Source organism: Platichthys flesus, chromosome 11, assembly GCF_949316205.1.
Source record: "Platichthys flesus chromosome 11, fPlaFle2.1, whole genome shotgun sequence".
NCBI lineage: Eukaryota > Metazoa > Chordata > Actinopteri > Pleuronectiformes > Pleuronectidae > Platichthys > Platichthys flesus.
In genome coordinates this window covers 19,998,476-20,016,928 of record NC_084955.1, presented here as the reverse complement: position 1 = coordinate 20,016,928, position 18,453 = coordinate 19,998,476, and the positions used below count along the sequence as shown (strand labels likewise).

The 18,453-nt window shown below is 40.7% G+C and overlaps 1 protein-coding gene across 3 annotated transcripts; it reads left to right on the top strand.

Annotated features, from left to right (window-relative positions):
• Positions 1 to 82: 82 nt before the first annotated feature.
• inpp5b (inositol polyphosphate-5-phosphatase B) lies at positions 83 to 17,911 on the top strand. Of its 3 annotated transcripts, XM_062399754.1 has the most exons (23): positions 83 to 300; positions 1,001 to 1,079; positions 1,300 to 1,397; positions 1,659 to 1,688; positions 1,803 to 1,913; positions 3,169 to 3,303; positions 8,198 to 8,285; positions 9,447 to 9,605; positions 11,336 to 11,437; positions 11,722 to 11,836; positions 12,648 to 12,764; positions 13,468 to 13,655; positions 13,795 to 13,906; positions 13,999 to 14,108; positions 14,379 to 14,514; positions 14,716 to 14,826; positions 15,069 to 15,234; positions 15,488 to 15,723; positions 15,878 to 15,985; positions 16,439 to 16,523; positions 16,647 to 16,774; positions 16,885 to 16,996; positions 17,447 to 17,911. In XM_062399754.1, the coding sequence occupies exons 1-23, from the start codon at positions 243 to 245 to the stop codon at positions 17,554 to 17,556; spliced, it is 2,694 nt and encodes an 897-aa protein (XP_062255738.1). In that variant the 5' UTR covers positions 83 to 242; the 3' UTR covers positions 17,557 to 17,911. The 3 variants fall into 3 exon arrangements, with proteins under 3 accessions (XP_062255738.1, XP_062255740.1, XP_062255741.1); XM_062399756.1 differs by lacking the exons at positions 83 to 300; positions 1,001 to 1,079; positions 1,300 to 1,397; positions 1,659 to 1,688; positions 1,803 to 1,913 and adding an exon at positions 2,734 to 2,884; XM_062399757.1 differs by lacking the exons at positions 83 to 300; positions 1,001 to 1,079; positions 1,300 to 1,397; ... (1 more) ...; positions 1,803 to 1,913; positions 3,169 to 3,303 and adding an exon at positions 4,687 to 4,838.
• The last annotated feature ends 542 nt before the right edge of the window (positions 17,912 to 18,453 follow it).

Genomic DNA, 18,453 nt, shown 5'->3' with positions numbered 1-18,453 from the left:
CTATGGGCTCTGAGTCAGTGCGTGGCAGAGACAGGCCCGAGTGGGTCGGGCGGGGCCAACGAAGAAGGAAGGAAGGAGTGGAGGGGGGGGAAACATCTGGATCAGAAGAGGGAATAATGTCGCTGCTCGCATGTCTCTGCTGCAGATGTGTGAGAGGGAAAGAAATCAAAGTCTGATCGAGATTCACGTGGAGTTTCCCTGCGGGTGGTTTCTACGAGCTGGAGAGAGAGAGACGCCTCGCTATGGATCAGTCCGTCGCTATTCAGGAAAGTTTGGAGAGGGAGGAAAACTGCCTCATAGTATCCTTCACAACCCGCCTGCGCTTCTTCATGGGCTTTACATGGGACATAAGACGACTCAAGCGAATTCAAACCAGCACGAGTCGTGTTGGAGAGTATCAGAGTCCACAGATTATATAGATTATATAGCTTGGATTAAAGCTCAGTTGCGTGGTTTACCTGTCACAGGATAAAAAAACGTCTGGTTCTGTGGGTTAAATCAGATCATCGTATTTGACACGTTGTTGTTTTCACGAGCAGGTTTGGTTTGGGTGGAACTTCCCACGGATCCAGTCCAAGTCCTGTAGTTGGAGCTCTCGTCCACACGGTGGCAGCTTTGTGTCACCAGCTGATGTTTGAAGTGACGGGCAGTGTGAAGATGTGTCACAAATGACATGAGTGTAAAAAAAATGCTCCATCACAAGCGGAAGTTCTGCATTTGTTAGAAAGTGAGGATGTAGATTTGACAGGAAGTCTGAAAACAAAAGTAGTTCTGAAGCAGAAGAGTTTCCACCAATAGGTTTTATTTTGTTGTTATATTGGATTAATTTAACTCAAGGATTCACATATAAACAAATATATATTGTTCTTTTGTTGATATTGCTTCTGATGACAATTAAATTGTGATTTTTAATAATATTGCTTTATTGCCCAGCTCTTCAAGTCATATCATAATTAAGAAATGCTTAATAATTTTGACTATACCCTTAACTGTGAACATGCCGTCCAGTGTGAGGTCATCTCTCACAGCATCACAGAGAGCATACTGCTGGGACTGGTGGAGTCTTCCAAAGAACATGCGTGAGTTTTTAACATGACTTCTGTATGTTGCTGAACATTAACTCGTATTCAAAGGTTCACGTGTCATTTGTTCAGAAGAGGAATTAACTTAGTTGCGTAACCGATAGCACACCACAAACTGAAATGCTAGATTTCACTGTGTTGTGCAGCAGATCTTCAGTAGTGTGGGTTCAACCACACCCTGTTACCCATCTGATTTTAATCTTTTTTTCTGTTGTAGAATCTTTATTTATACTCACCGAAGGATGGCCATCACCGCTGATGACGTGTCCCTGGAGGACATCGTACCCGTCTCCCTTGACTTTGCTGTTGTGGAGAGTGAGCAGCTTCCATATGTTTACCATCGTAACAAGTCGGCCGACACCAGACTGAATTATATTCTGTTATTCTTCTCTTGTTCTGGTAGTTAGTCCTCACCCTTGTCCCGGGTTAAGAGGCTGCTGCACCTTGTTAAGCTTTGAGGCAAATAGAGATTTGTGAATATGGGCGATAATAATCAAATAACTTAGAGGAGAATAACTTGTTTCTTGTGAAAATGACCTGACGCTACTGTTGTCTTTCATTCTGCACTTTTTTTAGTTTCCTCCCCAGAGGAGCTGGCAGTTGTGGGTGTGTTTGCCCTTTTTTTTCTTTATTACAAATATTCTCATATACATTACAAATACCAAGTAAAACTGAATATCACATGGGTTTTTTCTCAAAATGTTCTTCATCTGATTCAAGGTGCTGATACCAGAGTGAGAGTAAGCTACCAGGAGGAAGCACTGGAGCTCAGACTTCCTTTCGGGTCTCACTCGCGGCTCTTTCTCAGTGAGGTCAACAGAGCGTGGAGTGGTAGGTCACACACTCACTGAGGCCAAGCGCTTACGTAACATCCAGCAAGTCATCCCTTTTTGTTCAGGGCTCCTGCAGCCTCTGAAAAACCCTGAAAAATAGTTAAAGAGTTGTTTCTGTTTGACGTACATGACATTGGCAGTGATGATAGGCAACAAGTGTTAAAACTTCAAACGTCTGTTATAAATGTGGATATATAGATATAACTGAAAAATGTTTGCTTCAGAAGTTCAAAAAAAAAAAAAAAAAAAAATATATATATATATATATATATATATATATATATATATATATTTGAACAAAGTTGGAGTCACTTTGTGTGAAGTACAACTTACCTTCTCTAACGCATGTTTTGATAAAACCTGTCTTCAATTTCCATGGGGTTAAATTATGTCTGGAGCCTAAAATTCATTATATTATCATATTTTGACAATAGATTACTGTTAAATAGTATTTAACAGTAATCTATTGAAAATGTATTTAATAAATACATTTTCAAAAATCTGAAATGAAAACACAAATGCATTTGTGAGACTCTTGATTTCCCACAGCTTCCACAGAGTACAAAAAAGAGGAGTGACTCAGACAGACAGACAGAGAGAAGGGGTGGAGTCTGTACTGTGTTTCTGTCACCAGCTTTTACAAAAGGACAAGACTCAAACGGTTCAAAAAGGACGAGTCACTTCCCCCTCGATTTTTCTCCAGAACTTCTTTTTCACTTGTCATCTGAATACAGCAGCTCAGTTAATGGGGTGACAGAAATTTTTCAGGGATGTGTCACTCTCGCCACTGGCTCTCTATTCTTCACAGTGGATGCCAGTTGTCAGCATGGACGAAAACCTGTGTGTCGCGTGTGTTACATTTTTCGTTGTACGCTTAATGAGCCGCTGGGACTTTTAACCCGGAGATGGAAAGATTAGAGGACAAGGCTCCGGTAGTTGTTAAAAGGAAGAATTTAAAAAATGGTAAAGGTAAGTGAAATGAAATGAGATTCCTCAATGCGATTTCTTAAATATACATTTCAAGAAGTGCAAATTTGAAGGTGGCGCCACTGAAATCAAAACCTGATGTTTAAAAATGCTTCGGAAATTAGATCACTTCTTCTTCAACACTTTATTTTACACCATGAATCTTACCCCCTTCCCAGGTGCCTGATGACTAATTCAAGCTGTTTCCGTATACCTCAGTCACAAGTAATTGTAATCGTCCAAATTTATTCTGATTCTCTTCCCCTCTCTGTCCGGTTTTTCTTCAGATGCTTGTAAGTCTCCCACGCACGTGCCAACATTCGAGTGGATCAACAAGTACCACAAAGCCAATAAAGGGCCGGGAGTTGTCAAACAGGCCCTCGGCACAACTTTCACTAAACTCAACCAGCACAGGAAAACAGGTTTGTCGTCTAATATCTTTTTTCTTTGTATTTGTTCCCAGTCTGTGCTTCCGTCCCGTGACATTCCAGTTGACAACTATGATAGGTTCATTCATGCAGGTGGTGACAGGTTGCAGGAAGAACCGGGGACACATACAAATGTCCCGGCATGTGTATGATTGAAAAGAGTAAATGTTTGAAAATTTCTCATTGTCCCAGTGAGCCAGGAAGCTGAGCCAGCATTAAAACAGGGCCATAGTCATGCCAGAGCTACAGGAAGGACAGTCGTTACTTATATCATTATCATGAATAACACCACTTTTCCTGCTGTGATGTGGAAATGACTGCCCAGACTTTATCTCTCCAGCACTTTAAAACATGCTCACGAGTCGGCTTGATGATAGGGATTAGACAAAAATAGAGATTCAATTCAAAAAGCTTTTTTTAAAATGCCCTGGCTGATCTGTCTCAGAACCAAACGAGAGTGGCCCTCAGAAGAGAGCTTTCCTATGCCAAGGCTGAACAGTCCTACACATGACTGTTTATAGTACAAATATAAAAGTAAAGTGAGTGGTCTGATAACGTAAATTATTTATTTGTCATTAAATATAGAGAAAGTAAGTGAAGGGGGGAAATAATCCTGTGTCAGCATCTTCTTCCCCAGAGGTTTTTGTTTCCTCCTGAACAAATAAACCAACAAACACGAGTGAAAACATAAAATCCTCAGTGGAGTAAACAATGGAGGGGTTGACAATCAAGAGACCTACTATATATTTGGTTATTCAATACAAGAATCCATTCACTTTGTTTTTGAAGAAACAAATGTTTGTGTAGTTGCAGTCACATGACAGGATATGTTCCCTTAAGGATTTCACACATTGTGTTCGTGCATGCTGGGAGCCATGCTGCTCATGAATGCAGACTGTATACAAATACACATAGTTATCCTTAAATACAGGATGTTTGTGTTTATGACAAGAAATACTCTACTGTGCACTTTGTGTGTTTTCGACTGTCTTTGTATGTTTGTTAGTAGAATAACACGAAACTTCCCGACTGATTTCTATTCTATTCTGTGGTGAGGTGGGATCTGACCCAAGGAAGATTTATGGTGCGGATCAGGGGTCGGATTTTCTCCACACTGAGATGATGTGTTTTTCGTCTATTACTCACAGAATAATTCGAGGATCATACATGTTAAGGCATGTTTTAAGGGACTGATATTTATGTGTGTTTGCAACTAACTTGCTGCAGATCCAAATGAAAACCTGAATCTAGCAGTTTTAAATGTGGTTTCTTTAGGGGACTGCTGGGAAACACAACTGATACTTAATTTATCCTCTTGAAATGCCTGAGCCTAACTTCATGTTGCACCGGTGTAAACATTGTGTGCAGCGTGTGAGCAGCGTGTGGTTCAGCTGGTGTCTCTGCAGCAGCAGCAGGTTAACTCCTCCCACCTCACTTAGCATGGGCAGGTCTTACTGGCGCTCGGTCTCGTCCTGCACAGAATGAGTGGCAGCGGAGCGGGGAGATGTATGAGCCGCTGAGAGACTCGGGTATGACACATATTCCAACATTTACTGTCTTGTCTTCAGGGGCTTTAACAAAACTAAAAGTGTGTCCCGTTTAGCTGGCTAGCTCCCCAGCTAACTCCAGCTAGCCAGTAGTAGTAGTAGTAGTAGTTGCTTCCTCGAGGCTAACTTTAGCCAAGTTAGCTTGCAGGGCCAGGTTCGCTGGGTGAAACAATTGTTTGAGCTGAATCTCAGTGGTTGTTATGGCTCACATCAGTGTGAAGCTGTCAGGTTATCGCGTGTAGCCGAGCGATGCTAAAGGCTAAAGGGGCTCCGCGCTACATGAAGTTAGTGGTCGTCGCTGTGTGACAGAACATGACACACCCGCTGTGGTAAGAGTTGGAGTCAGTGTTTTGGCGACACACACACAAACACTTGTGTCACACACGTTGAGTCACACCGTCGTCTGTTTCCAAAGAGACACTCTCGCTAGCTCATCCTCTCAGCTAGCTTAGCCTGTTAGCTTCAAAGCACTACTCTGCAAACTTTCCCAGAGATGAAGCTGCTCTGCACCGATTAGAGAGGAGAGGGTTTCTCTAAATCAATGCAAGTGGGATCCAGGTGTGTTATTCAAGCAGGAAGAAGCGATGCCGTCGATCTGCAGCCTTAGATTCATTCCTCTGCAGCTCATTACTTGGAGCTGACAATGAAAAGGAAGTTATGAAATAGTGAACTTTGTGCAGCTGCGGCTGCATCAATACGGAAGAGACTGACACCTGAACAACGTTCGTGCTGACTTGTGGTCAGCTGCAGATAAAGAGGCGCAGGCGTGTGGACGTGTGTAGTTCATCCTCCATGCAGCCGACATGGTTATTAAGCTCATTAGCTGGTTAATGATACTTGAGCAATGCGCAGGAATGTGAAACATGCTGAGCTGGTGGTCACACACAGGACCCTCATGGGGCCAGGGCCTCACTGGGGGGGCTGATTGTAAAATAAGCAGCTGCCGCGAAGTGTTTAATAACTTATTACAATGAATGAATGAATCAATAACATTGTATTTGTGCATTGCCCTTATTCACACGACATCCTCTGTTCCTTTCCCTCAACAAGAGTAAGGAGAAGCTACTAAAAAACAGGTAGAAACCTCAGAGAGCCGCACGTGAGGGATCCTATCCCAGGAGGGACAGAAGTGCAAATTTACCTAGAAGAGAAGAAGCTCTCTGCAGCAGTTTCCACTGAGACTAACACTTTGTGGCATGTTGATCAGATGCTAGTGATTATCATAGGTTAATCACTTCATTAACAAGTCCCCATTGTCCACATTGATGCCATTTATTTGCTTAAATTTGACTGATCACACGTCCAAAACCTAAACGCATCGAGGTCACTATTATACCAGTCGAGGTAAAGCAATTGTTAACACATTTTAGCAGCTGTAATATGAGGATGACTAATACTTTATTTGCTTAAAATTAGTCCTAATTAATTTGTGATAGTTACTAACTACTTTTATGTGCATTTAGTTTTCATTGGACTGTCGTCTTTATACCTTCTTTATTGTTCATTATTTTTGTTCTGCTTTTTCAGTGAAATGGTTTATTTCACCGAGAGTAACTGGTGTCCAAAGCGAGACAAACTCTTACCTTTGGTAAACAATCCAACTAATGAAATGGGGATGAACCAGTCTCTAAAAGGCTAAAGTCTAACATGCATGTCCTTGAAATCTTGGGGTTAGTGTTTCTGCAACTCAGGAAGCACTTTAGTCAATTTCACAGTTACATGTGGTTTTTCTTTGTGTGCAAAAGCTGTTCAACGTCTTAACCCGGAGCTTTTTTTAAGTTACAGCCTTCTAATGTAATTTCACAGTTGCTGGAAGTTTTCTCAGACACATGATGGGCCATCTTTTTTTTCCATTTCACACAAACGCCACTCTTTTTTAGTCAAAACTTTAATGGGGACAGTTCAGATTGTGTTTGTTACCTTGTTGATTATTGTTCTAAATATACTGGCACAAACATTTCTGATATGATGACCTTTTCTTGGAGTTGCATATATCACAACCTGTTTTCTTAGAAAGTCCGAGTGATGAGAACATTTCTGTACAACCAAGATGCAGAAAAAGTGATGTTGTACGACAACTGTGGCTATAAAGCTGTCTCAAATGTTCTGCATTAGCCATAGATTTAACAAGAATCATTCATTTTGTAACCGCATTGTTGGGAGTTTTGTGATCACTTTTCTTTAGGCATATTTTGACAACTTTCTTACCCCTCTGAAATTGTTTTAGTCGTATGATGTTATAGTCCTAGCACTCCATGAAAACAAGTGCATTTTTGCTGCAAGGTTCTTCTGTTGAATGCTGAAACCAAAAAATAGCAGAGATCGGAAAACAAATGCAATAGGTACAAACTTGTGTGTGCTTGTACTGCGACGTTGGTCAGGTGCACTCTTAAAGTAGCCTACACTGAAACTTTGGGAGAGTTTAATTTCCTGCTCAAAGAACCTGGCCTTCCCTTTCAGAGCAGCCAGCTTTGTTCCCTGCCAAGCTGCAGGAGACAGGGGCAATGCTGTCTCATACCTCACACTTCAGTGAAAGCCAGCTACTTGGGATGCAGTAACTGTTACCAACTCCAAAAGACCGGCTCTGTCGATTGACCACCGCCGAGCCCTGACTTGACACTTTTTTTACGATTGACTTCCATGTTACTGTGGGAGTTTGTTTTTGTTCGTTGGCATGGTAGCTTTAATTTATTCAACATAGTCATTATTAAAGTGTTGAAATTGGTTTGTTTAGGGCTGGGTTCTTTCTCATATGATACTTATCTCATATGGGGCGTTTTAGGATAATGTTGGGAACGACACTAAAGCCGTTATCAGACATGACCTGCGGGTAAAATGTGGCGAATTGGTCTGTACCCAGAATTTGCCTTTCACACATGCACAACACAGCGGGAGGATTTCTGCACAGACACATTCACATCAGCAAAAACTCTGCTGCGAAGATCACGTGATTTTCTTGACAACACAAAGACACTACTGTCAGCTCTTATCACCCCAAACTCGCTTCATTTTCATCAGGGTCTTCTGGGTCTATGACACCGCATTTTATACCCGGAGATATTAATTTTCTTTTCGTTAGTAGAGTATTCAACCCCCTCACTCGCTTGTGGTGAATCCAGCGGGGGATCCCCTGCCGCGTTCACACATGCACCTCCTCCGGAGAAAATAAGGTCCAGTGCACTTAAGCTTAAGTAGCTTGCACTACACAGTCTTAACTGACGAGATATTTATTTAGGCATTTTGGATTTGTGCTATATTGTTACCTTTATGATCTTAAGTGTTGTCAATTGAACCTAGAACTTTTTTGTTTGACATTCCTTTCATCTGCCTTCTCCCAACAGAGAAATCGGACCAAAAGGGAAGTTCAGAAAGGGACATCAGTTCCAACAGCGGCGCACAGAAGTCCAGAGTGTGTCCGAGCCAGGAGAGGTGAGGGCTTTTTATTATTCACACATGGAAGTTTTCAAAACCAAAACTCTTCATACAACTTTGTGTTCTTACAGTGTGTGTCACTCAATGTAAAGACTGTTTTCTTTTCTTTACGATTACTAAACATGTAGAATACATTTCCTTCCTTTTACAGAGCCTTCCTTTTTCTTTATTTTTTTTTCATGTTTGCTTGCGTGTGGTCGTCTTCTCTTTTCCGTTTCGTGGTGCATTTCTGCCTCGACTATATTTCTAACTTGACTGTTTGATGGATGAGTACAACTGTAATGTGCTAATTGTAGTTGTAACCCGAGTGTTTAAGGAAGATATTCAACCAACAAGGCACCAATGACTTTACTGTATTGCCTGAAAGTTACATCACATTATTAGGTTCACATAACAAAATGTTAAATGAAAAACATTTGAGAGCTGAAACAGAAAAGCCAGATGCCCACTTGCTGCAGCGTGTCCTAAAAAATATGAGTAAAATGTATAAAAAGCATATCATTTAAAAATTATACGATTTACATCAGGTACTGTTTAAATAACCGACATCAGCCTGTGAGGCATGTATCATTTAAATTCAAACCTCTTAATTTAATTAAAGTTGTTCAAGTTTATTAGCAATGCTAATTTGCTCTGTTCATATGTGTTACCTGAAAGTGACGGCTGCCCTGGAATGAATGACTCTACTGTATTTTCTAAGATGGTGTTTAGATATGGTTTGTTTCTGGAAGATTTCTGAGACACAGGCATATCACATTTCTTCCTCTTTTCTTTGTCTCATTGTGTATTGATACCAGGGGAATGACGTGTTGCCCCACAGTCTTCGTTTCTACTGTGCATGTGTTGATCTGCTGTTTATCCCACTGTTGGTCTGGAGCAGAGTGTTATGTCTCTGGTGTGCCTTCATTTCTAGCTTTTAGAAGATTTATTAACTGATGCAAGTAGGTTGAATAAGTGTTGTTGGTGCAAACTGATAACTGTACTTTGGTTGGTGAACAGTAAAGTCAAACAATTTAGACCAAACACCCAGTTTGCAATCATCCAGACACTTGTTCCCCCTCTGACCTCACACCAGTGTGACAGAATGATCTTGTTTCTATCTTGGTCTGTCTCTACTCACCCCAGCGTCTAACTCTTACTTCTTCTCTCGTTGTGCAGTCAAGCCATCTCCAGGGATGACCTGGTTCACGCCTCCAGCCACACCACGTCAAACAAAGCTCAGATACTGACCATGCCTCAGTTCAACCTGCGTGACAACCTCATCAGATGTGAGCTGCTGAAGAATGAAGACCTTTACACCTACCGGGAGAACTTCAGGTATGTTGCTGTCGAACAGTGCTGCATTTATACAATAGGAGGCCAGAGAGGGGATCTGCTCTTGTGGCCAGTCTGACTCTAGTGCCTGGGGAAAATTTAACGTCACAAAAAAGAACATTGTATGTTAATTAAATTAAATAATCTTAGTTATAGACTCTCAGAGTTATCAGGGGGGTACATATAAACAGCTGTTTACGGCTTACAAGCTGAATCGCTGTGTGGTTTGCTACAAATGGTGGAAAATTGAAGTAGGAGGAGGGGATTAATGACTCTCTATTTTCTAAATTAGGTTTAAAGTGACTCCAAACTAGATTTAAGATAACTTCAAAGTGAAATGAAAACAGATAACAATAAATATTTCACAATAATAATTTAAAGATTTGATTGTGATAAAGGAGATGCTGGGTCCAATAAGACATGTGCCTGTCCCACTCTAGGAGGTCCTGATCTTGTTCTGGCAGGAGAGTGAAAGTGCTACAGAGGTTTCATACACTACATTTAATCTCATGTACAGGGGTTTGAAATGGTCTCTTGCTCAGTGTGTGGCACCATTGAAACAGGAAAACATAGCATTCATCTGATACCACATCATTACCTTAATGATGCTAAACGTATAGAAGTGTGGACAGAAGCCGTTACCTAAAGTCCTACTTCTACAACCATAATTAATATTTAACAGGTTTGAATTTTGGACGCATGTCAAGATATTTTATACACATAATGTTGCACTTGTGTGTTGAACACACAGTGTAGCTGTGAGAACAGCTTGGAACCAAGAAGTATTATATAAAAACATTGAGTCAACATCTGTGGTTTTGTAGTTCTGTGTACTTAGCTCTTTGCTATTTTAAGCACTACTGTCTCAGATGCTTTCTAGAAATGCACCAGTGTAGAGGTTAAATGCGCTTTGGTCTTATCTCATTGATTGAGGATGTTGATATACCCGTAAATACTAAGACATTTTTAGTTTTTTTGCTTTCTGATAAATAAATGAAAAAGTAGAATTTCATTCATTAACTTCACTTTAACTACACTGCCTCCTGTTGGTAGATCCATGCCTTAATTATTGTCTTCATGAGAAACAGCAGTCATACAGAACATTTTGCATTGTGCTTGGATACCTGAATTGTCTGCTTCATTTTCATGTGACTCTCCACACTGAGAATGTACAGTTACGAAAAAAAGCTTAAGAAAGCAGCGGTCCATGATTTTTGTATAAAAACAGCTTCAGCATTTTTCCAGGTAGCTGAGACTGGGGCCATTAGGAAAGAAAGTTTTGTGCATTGCGGTCTGATGGTGGTCAGCACAAAATAAAGAGTTCTGTGCTTTCCTGTGCGTGAGCATGAGTAGAGCGGCCGCTGCCTGAAGGTCAAGAGAGGAGGACTGATGAATGGAAGGAAGTTGGTATTTTAATCTGGACCTGCAGGATGAATCTCGGTGGGGTTGTGGAGGGTTTGAGCCCTCTCACCATTCCTCACAGTTTGTGTCCTTCAGCAGGGCACTGAAGTTCCAGGAGGGTTGCTCTTATAAATTACATAAAACCCAATTTCAAGATGAGTGTTGTAGTAAATCAACTTAATATATATCGAGGTAGATTTAATGTCCCCTGATTTAAACTACAAATCACAGAAGCGACTCTGAATTAGCTTGTCAGCAGGTTAAAGTCTAGAAGAAATGCTTTATTTAAGTAAACTCTGTATTCTCCACATCTCTCCCCCATTCTGTCGCAGCCTTTTCCTCGGCACATACAATGTGAATGGACAGACGCCAAAGGAAAGCCTCAGTCCTTGGCTGAGCTGCACTCTGGACCCTCCTGACATGTACTGTGTAGGGTAAGTCAAATTCACCTCTGCTGGAGAACGGCAGTGCAATTCTTCACTTAATCCTATCGCACATGCAGACATTCAGTCCTCAAACCTCTGATGTAGGCATTGCTCACGTTTTCAGTAGGAGAACATTCCCTCCCACAGATTCGGCACCGTGCGCCCACTGATCCTGCCTACGTTTCACTTTACTGCTTTGATATGAAAGACTAGAAAAAAGTTTTGTAAATACATCACAAGCTGTGGGTGATGTGGGAATCAAATCTCAAACTCCCATTTGGTCTTCCTCATAGTTTCCAGGAGCTGGATCTCAGCAAAGAGGCTTTCTTCTTTAATGACACCCCCAAAGAGCTGGAGTGGACGAAGGCTGTGTCCAAGGGCTTGCATCCAGATGCCAAGTATGCCTTAGTAAGAAAATCCATTTTTTTCTTCTTTAAAATTTTCTTCCTGGACCTGTATATGCTAAAGCCCGGCCAATTGTATTCGGTCTTTACAGGGTATATTTAGCTTCTTTTCTTATTTTTTTTTTTTTATATGGAAACTAGTGGCAGATTCACTGTTACTCTGAGTAAGTGTCATGTATGGATTTGTACCGTACATGATTTTTAAGACTTTAATCTTTGAAGATATCTTCTATCTTTCTTTCTCTTATTCACTATCATCTACTTCCGTTTTCTCAGAGTGCTGACTTTTGCTTATCGTGTTACTTTTTTGTATCTGCTTGGCTGCTTTCCTTGAGACCTCATAGGGTGTACAGGAAGTCTCTCAGCCACAGACCTTGTATAATGACATTTCCTCATCAAGTGTCAGTGCTCTGACTAAAGCACACTTACTGTTCTGTAACCGACACTGTAAAAGCCTGGCAGCCTGAAATATAAAAGTTTTCACACAGTATCTGAATGTTGTTTCTAGTAGGATTGAGAGAGGAGCCTTATCAAACTGTTTTGCTTCCCCCTGCTTAATATTCTGGGATGGTCGCGTCTGTTTTCCTTCAGATAAGACAGTGGGTTCTACTTAATGTTCTGAAATACATGTTGTTTTTGTTCTAAGCAACTGCATCAGAAAAAACTCTGATCAGCAAAAACGTGCTAGGCTGTATCTCAGGCTCACAGAGTCAAACTACCCATGTATTTAAATTATGCAGGAAAATGGTATTTTAAATGATTCTTCCTACACTGTATTAACTGATGTTTCTTTTTTTATTCGTGCTCTGTTCCAGGTGAAGTTGGTGCGTCTGGTGGGCATCATGCTGATCTTCTATGTGAAGAAGGAGCATGCAGAGTTCATATCTGAAGTGGAGGCAGAGACTGTGGGCACTGGCATCATGGGAAGAATGGTAAGACTGGTTTTACAGGCTTATTTTCACAATCCTGAATACAGTGCAGATTCCACTATCTACAAGTTCGATAACATTGGAGTGTTAGGTCTTGATCTGTGGCAGGTGAAATCCTGTACCATTTTTGACAAAAAAATGGTACCGGATTTAGGGTTAGGGTTAGCCTAAATCCGGTACCATTAACGTTGGTAGGGTTAGGGTTAGGGTTAGGGTTATTGGTTTATCTGTGGTGATGAAAATCCAGATGTGCTGCCACCAGTGAATGAATGTGATAGAAACTGTGGAATAGACAAATACTTTAACAAGCTGAACCAGTGTTGTCCCTCGAACCCTTTCTGTTAATAACCCTTCACTTGAGAGCTTGTTCATCCAGCACCTCCAACTTAGTTCTTCGCACACTGTTGCAGAATAGATTATTCTTGTCTCGTATGCAGATATGCTGACTTAGCAGCCTCTGCAGTGTCGAGCAGATGGCAGGCGGGTGACCAGTAGGGGCTCCTCTCCTGCAGTAATGAGACGCTGGCTAATAGAGTGCACCCAGAAACAACTGAAACCTGCCAAGTATCCTATTCTCTGCGCCACACTTGATCACTTTCAAACAGGGGGAACTTGTATAACTTCATATAATCTCATTCATCTTTTGAATCTTTGTAGATGCTCAATTGGCATTAATCTTGACTGACTTTCTCTGACTGGCTCACAGGGAAACAAGGGTGCTGTGGCAATCCGATTTCACTTCCACAACTCCAGCATCTGTGTGGTCAACTCTCACTTAGCTGCCCACATAGAAGAATACGAGAGACGCAATCAAGACTATAAGGATATTTGCAGCCGTCTCCAGTTTCGGCAGCTTGAGCCTACACAGACTCCACTCACGATCATGAAGCATGAGTACGAACCATTAATACAGTTACAAGTTATAGTAACCATATAGAAATCATAGCAATATGTCATAAACTTAGCTTTACCTTTGCTTGTAATTGCTGTGTATTGCAAATTCTCATTTTATGTTTTCTCTTTGCTTCATCAGTGTGGTTTTATGGATTGGAGACCTCAACTACAGAATCAGTGACCTTGATGTTTCCAGTGTGAAGGAGCTAATCAGCAAGAAGGACTTTGAAACTCTGCACAGTTATGATCAGGTATTTGGATTGGTCTTAATCTCTTTTCTGTCTTTGTATTGTCTGTGTGTCTTTGTGAGAGCTGATTCACACAAGCTGCCTTTGGTCCTCAGCTCAAGAGGCAGATCGATGAGGAGGCTGTGTTTGTTGGTTTCGTGGAGGGCGAGATTGATTTCCAGCCCACCTACAAATATGACACCGGGTCTGACAAATGGGATACAAGGTAATCTTGTATAGCTGCAAATAAAAGGCATTAAAGATATAATTCTTCAGTGACACAATTAAAAATTAACATAATTGCAAAAAGAAAGCAGTTGACGTTTTCAGCTCATCCCGGATATGTTTCACTGTTTAGATACTTATAAACAGACAACTACTCTACCCTGTGCAAATACACTGTCATACAGATGTAATGTTTGCCTTCAATACTTAATCTAATAAGAGATGTAACAAACGTGCTTGATAATAAACAAGTTATTACTTCTCCATTTAGTGAAAAATGTCGCGTGCCTGCCTGGTGTGACCGTGTCCTGTGGAGAGGGAAAAACATCAAGCAACAACATTACCAGAGTCACATGGCTCTGAAGGCCAGTGACCACAAACCAGTCAGTTCCATGCTTGAAATTGGGGTAAATATCTGATTTTATAAATTTTTCTTTTCCATGTGGTAAGAAACATACACATAAATTAGAAAATACATTACAAAATGGTAAAATTACATTAATATTTGAAAAGTACATTAATATTAGACTATCTGCTTATCTGCCTATGTCACTGAAGTATAACTGATTGTTTCTTTGCCTGTGACCTCCTCCTATATGTTCCTACAGATCAAGAGAATAAATAGTGAAGCCTATAAGAAGACATTTGAAGAGATTGTGCGCAATATCGACAAAATGGAGAATGAGTGCATTCCGTCTGTCACCCTGTCCAAGCAGGAGGTAAACATTCCAATCAATTTCAGTCCTATTATAGTGTAATGGGAGCAGTTTTATCTCTTTGATGCACTTAGTTAAACAAATGCCTTCTCATTATGCCCTTTAATGACTTCAGTAAGTAAACCACAACTAATGAAGCAGTGTATTGAGCTCAGGCTTGGGGCCTATTGCAGGTATTTAAGGATACAGTTCCAAACCATAGAGTCGACTAATCTCACCTCATGAATCCTTCTCTCTTCTCTCAGTTCCACTTTAAGGACGTGAAGTTCATGCAGCACCAGGCAGAGACGTTGAGCCTCTTGAATGATGGGCAGGTCCCGTGTCAGTTTGAGTTTATCCAGAAGCCGAATGAGTATACATACTGCAAGCCCTGGCTTACAGCAAACCCCCCCAAAGGCTTCATCGCTCAGGGTGAGTTACACAGAGTCCCAATTTCCTCCAGGAGCCACATTTCATTCTAATAAAGCATCAATGTCGTCCTTTGAGGTGCATCTTCCTTTTTTATAGTGCAAGACGACATATTGTTACAGATTATGGATGTCATGTTGCTTTCTAAATCCTCAAAGAGCACTACCTCAGCATTTGTGGAAACCCCTTTACGACATTATTAAAAAACAGTTGAGTCACCCGTTACTTTATTTTTGTTGCACCTCTCATCTTCAAGGTGGTTCTGTGGACATTGACCTTGAGGTTTTTGTAAACCGCTCAACGGCGCCTGAACTAAACTCTGGCAAGGAGCAGATCGAAGACATCCTGGTGCTTCACCTGGAGCGTGGCAAGGACTACTTCATCCCTTTGACAGGAAACTACCTGCCCAGCTGCTACGGCTCCTCCATCCGTTCGTTGTGTCAGCTGAGGGATCCCATTCAGGAGATTCCGCAAGAGACGCTTCGTGATCTTGTGAGTGCTCCCATGTGCAGAACAAGTACAGTGTCCTTGAAAGACCTCACAAGACACAGAATATCTTTTTTTATATAATTGCAGATTTACAATTTCGCACAGATTTTTCTGTTATATCTCAACTTTTCTTTGCTGTGTTTGTTCTGAACATTAGGCAGAGAGTTCTGGAGATGAGAATGCAGTAACCGTTGAAAAGCCTCTAGACATTCCTAAAGAACTCTGGATGATGGTGGATCACTTGTTCCGTAATGCAATCAAACAGGTCAGACAATCGATGCCAAAGTTTCTGTTTTGGGGCTGTAATAAAATCAAAGAACACTGTACCTCTACTTAGTTTATGTTTGGCACATTTCTTCTGGACAGATTTGTAATGTTATGGTGATTTATGTGACTCTTGGCCTCCTCCCGGGTTTTGGGAGGGAAAAAGGGACAAAGGAATTAGGCTAAATTAAAAAGCTTAGCAATTTTACTCTGGACACAAAGTATATCTCATTAGTTGTTCCTGCCAGCGAAGTAGCTTTGTGGAGTCTCTGCATTGATTCGCTGAAGAGAATTAACACACTAATTTATTTACTTGATTTAGGTAGTTTAAACATGGGATTGTATTCTAAATTTGTATCTAAACAAAGTCCATTTCAAAACCGCAACCTGTTTGTCAATTTCTATTGTGCTTCGAAAAACACCAAGACTCATGTGTTTAATCTTCCATTTGCAGGAAGACATATTTCAGCAACCTGGTCTCCGGAGTGAGTTTGCAGAAATAAGGGATTGCCTCGACACTGGCATGCCGGATTCTCTTCGTATCTTTCGAAACAGCTTGATTTTGAATGATTCCTTTCGTGATTTGATAATTTTTGCTCCCACTTCATTTCAATATGTGGCAAGTCTTTTCCGATTACCACCTTAACTCTGTTGACCTGCAGCGGGCAGCAACCACTCAGTGGCAGAGGCCTTGCTTCTCTTTCTGGATGCCCTCCCCCAGCCCGTGGTCCCCTATTCTTTTTACCAGCTGTGCCTAGAAGGCTGCTCCAATGCCAGTCAGTGTGAGAAAGTGAGTGAGACAGAGAATTATGATTTATCCTCTCCAAGATGTGTTGAATTATAAAAGACAATCTCTATTTGTTTGTTTTTTCATACAATGGTAATTTATTTACTCTGCAGATTATTTCCATGCTACCTCGGTGCCATCAAAATGTGTTCAACTATTTATCTGCCTTTCTGCGTGAGCTGCTGAAGAATTCTGCCAACAATCGATTAGATGTCAGCATCCTGGGTAAGAAAACCAAGCAGGTGGCTCATTTGTGAATTTTGCTTCATGATTCAGTCAACATGTTGAATAAGAGAAGAGAAAGTAAGGAATAAAGCCAGGAAAAGTCAAAATGAAAATCATGTTTTATTTTTCAGCTCTGTTTATGACTCAGGGATTGTTTTCAGTTAATTTTCCATTACTCGGAGCAGTCTGGTTCTTTAAAAAGTATTCGCACCCAACTTGCCCTGTTTGAAAAAAAGTTTGAATAGTTTGAATAGAGAAATTATACTAACAACAGGAATTATTGCAAAATCTGAAATTCTTTGTTCTTGACATTGATGTGCTGGTCTTATCTATCATTACTTAAAACATGTAAATAACTGATACAGCTGATTAAGATAGAACAATAGGCCAAAGAAAAGGAACCCTTTGTTATACTTTGCAATATGAATAATTTATTTTATTCCTGTGTAGCCACCATTTTTGCATCCTTGCTCCTGAAGTCGCCTCAGAAGCAGGATCTGGCCGAAAAGAGGAAGACCCAGGAGTTCTTTCAGCACTTCCTGACCCAGGGCTCCTCGTAGAGGGAGGACTTTCTCCATCGTGTCCTTCATGCTGATGCGCAACACTAAAATACAATGTACAGTTTAGTATTTGTAATGAACCGTACATGAAATTAACTAATGAATTATGATCTTCCCGGATGGCTCTTTGTGTAGATATAGTAGAATCACTTTAAAGCCACACTTCTTACCTGATATTAGTTTGTTTGTGGTCTGTTGATGGACAGAGTTTACTGTATTCCCTGGAGCAACTGACGAGACCTAATAATTTTTAATGTATCTTTATTTTATTTAAAAAAAAAAAGAATTTGTATTATGATGTTTCTGATCTCAACAGCACAATGTTTTTTATGTATAAAAACAGTTGGAAACGGAAGTGTGTCACTGGTGAAGTTGAATTTTTCTCACTCAAATGCTTTGTTTCATCGGCTTCCAGTGCGTTGGATGGCAAATAAAAACATGTATTTTATTTCTAGATGGAAATGAGGCAAATAAGTTAGCAGTGAATCCAATAACAAAGATCTCATATCTTGACATAAATTGACATGAACAGGTTGCACTTGCTGATGGCAGGAATGTCTTTAATGTTTAGTCCTCACATATGTGTGTGTTTGTGTTGGTGTGTGTTGCCATCTTTAAGTCGGAGGAGGAGAACTTGAACATCTGTCCCCATCTGCCCTGCGATTCAACTTCCAGATGCGTGCAAATGCACTTATGTCTATTAGGGAGAACGACATTTCTCCACTTTGCGAGTTGCCCTGAAATGCGGCGTTTAGCGCGTCCACAATAAATGAGTGTGTTAAGTTTATCTGTGCGTAAAAATATCCACATCACTGAACAACATGCGTTTCATTGAAATGTACAAACAATGTGTAGAAAATGCCCGATGATATTTAATTTCCCATAATTCATCTGGAA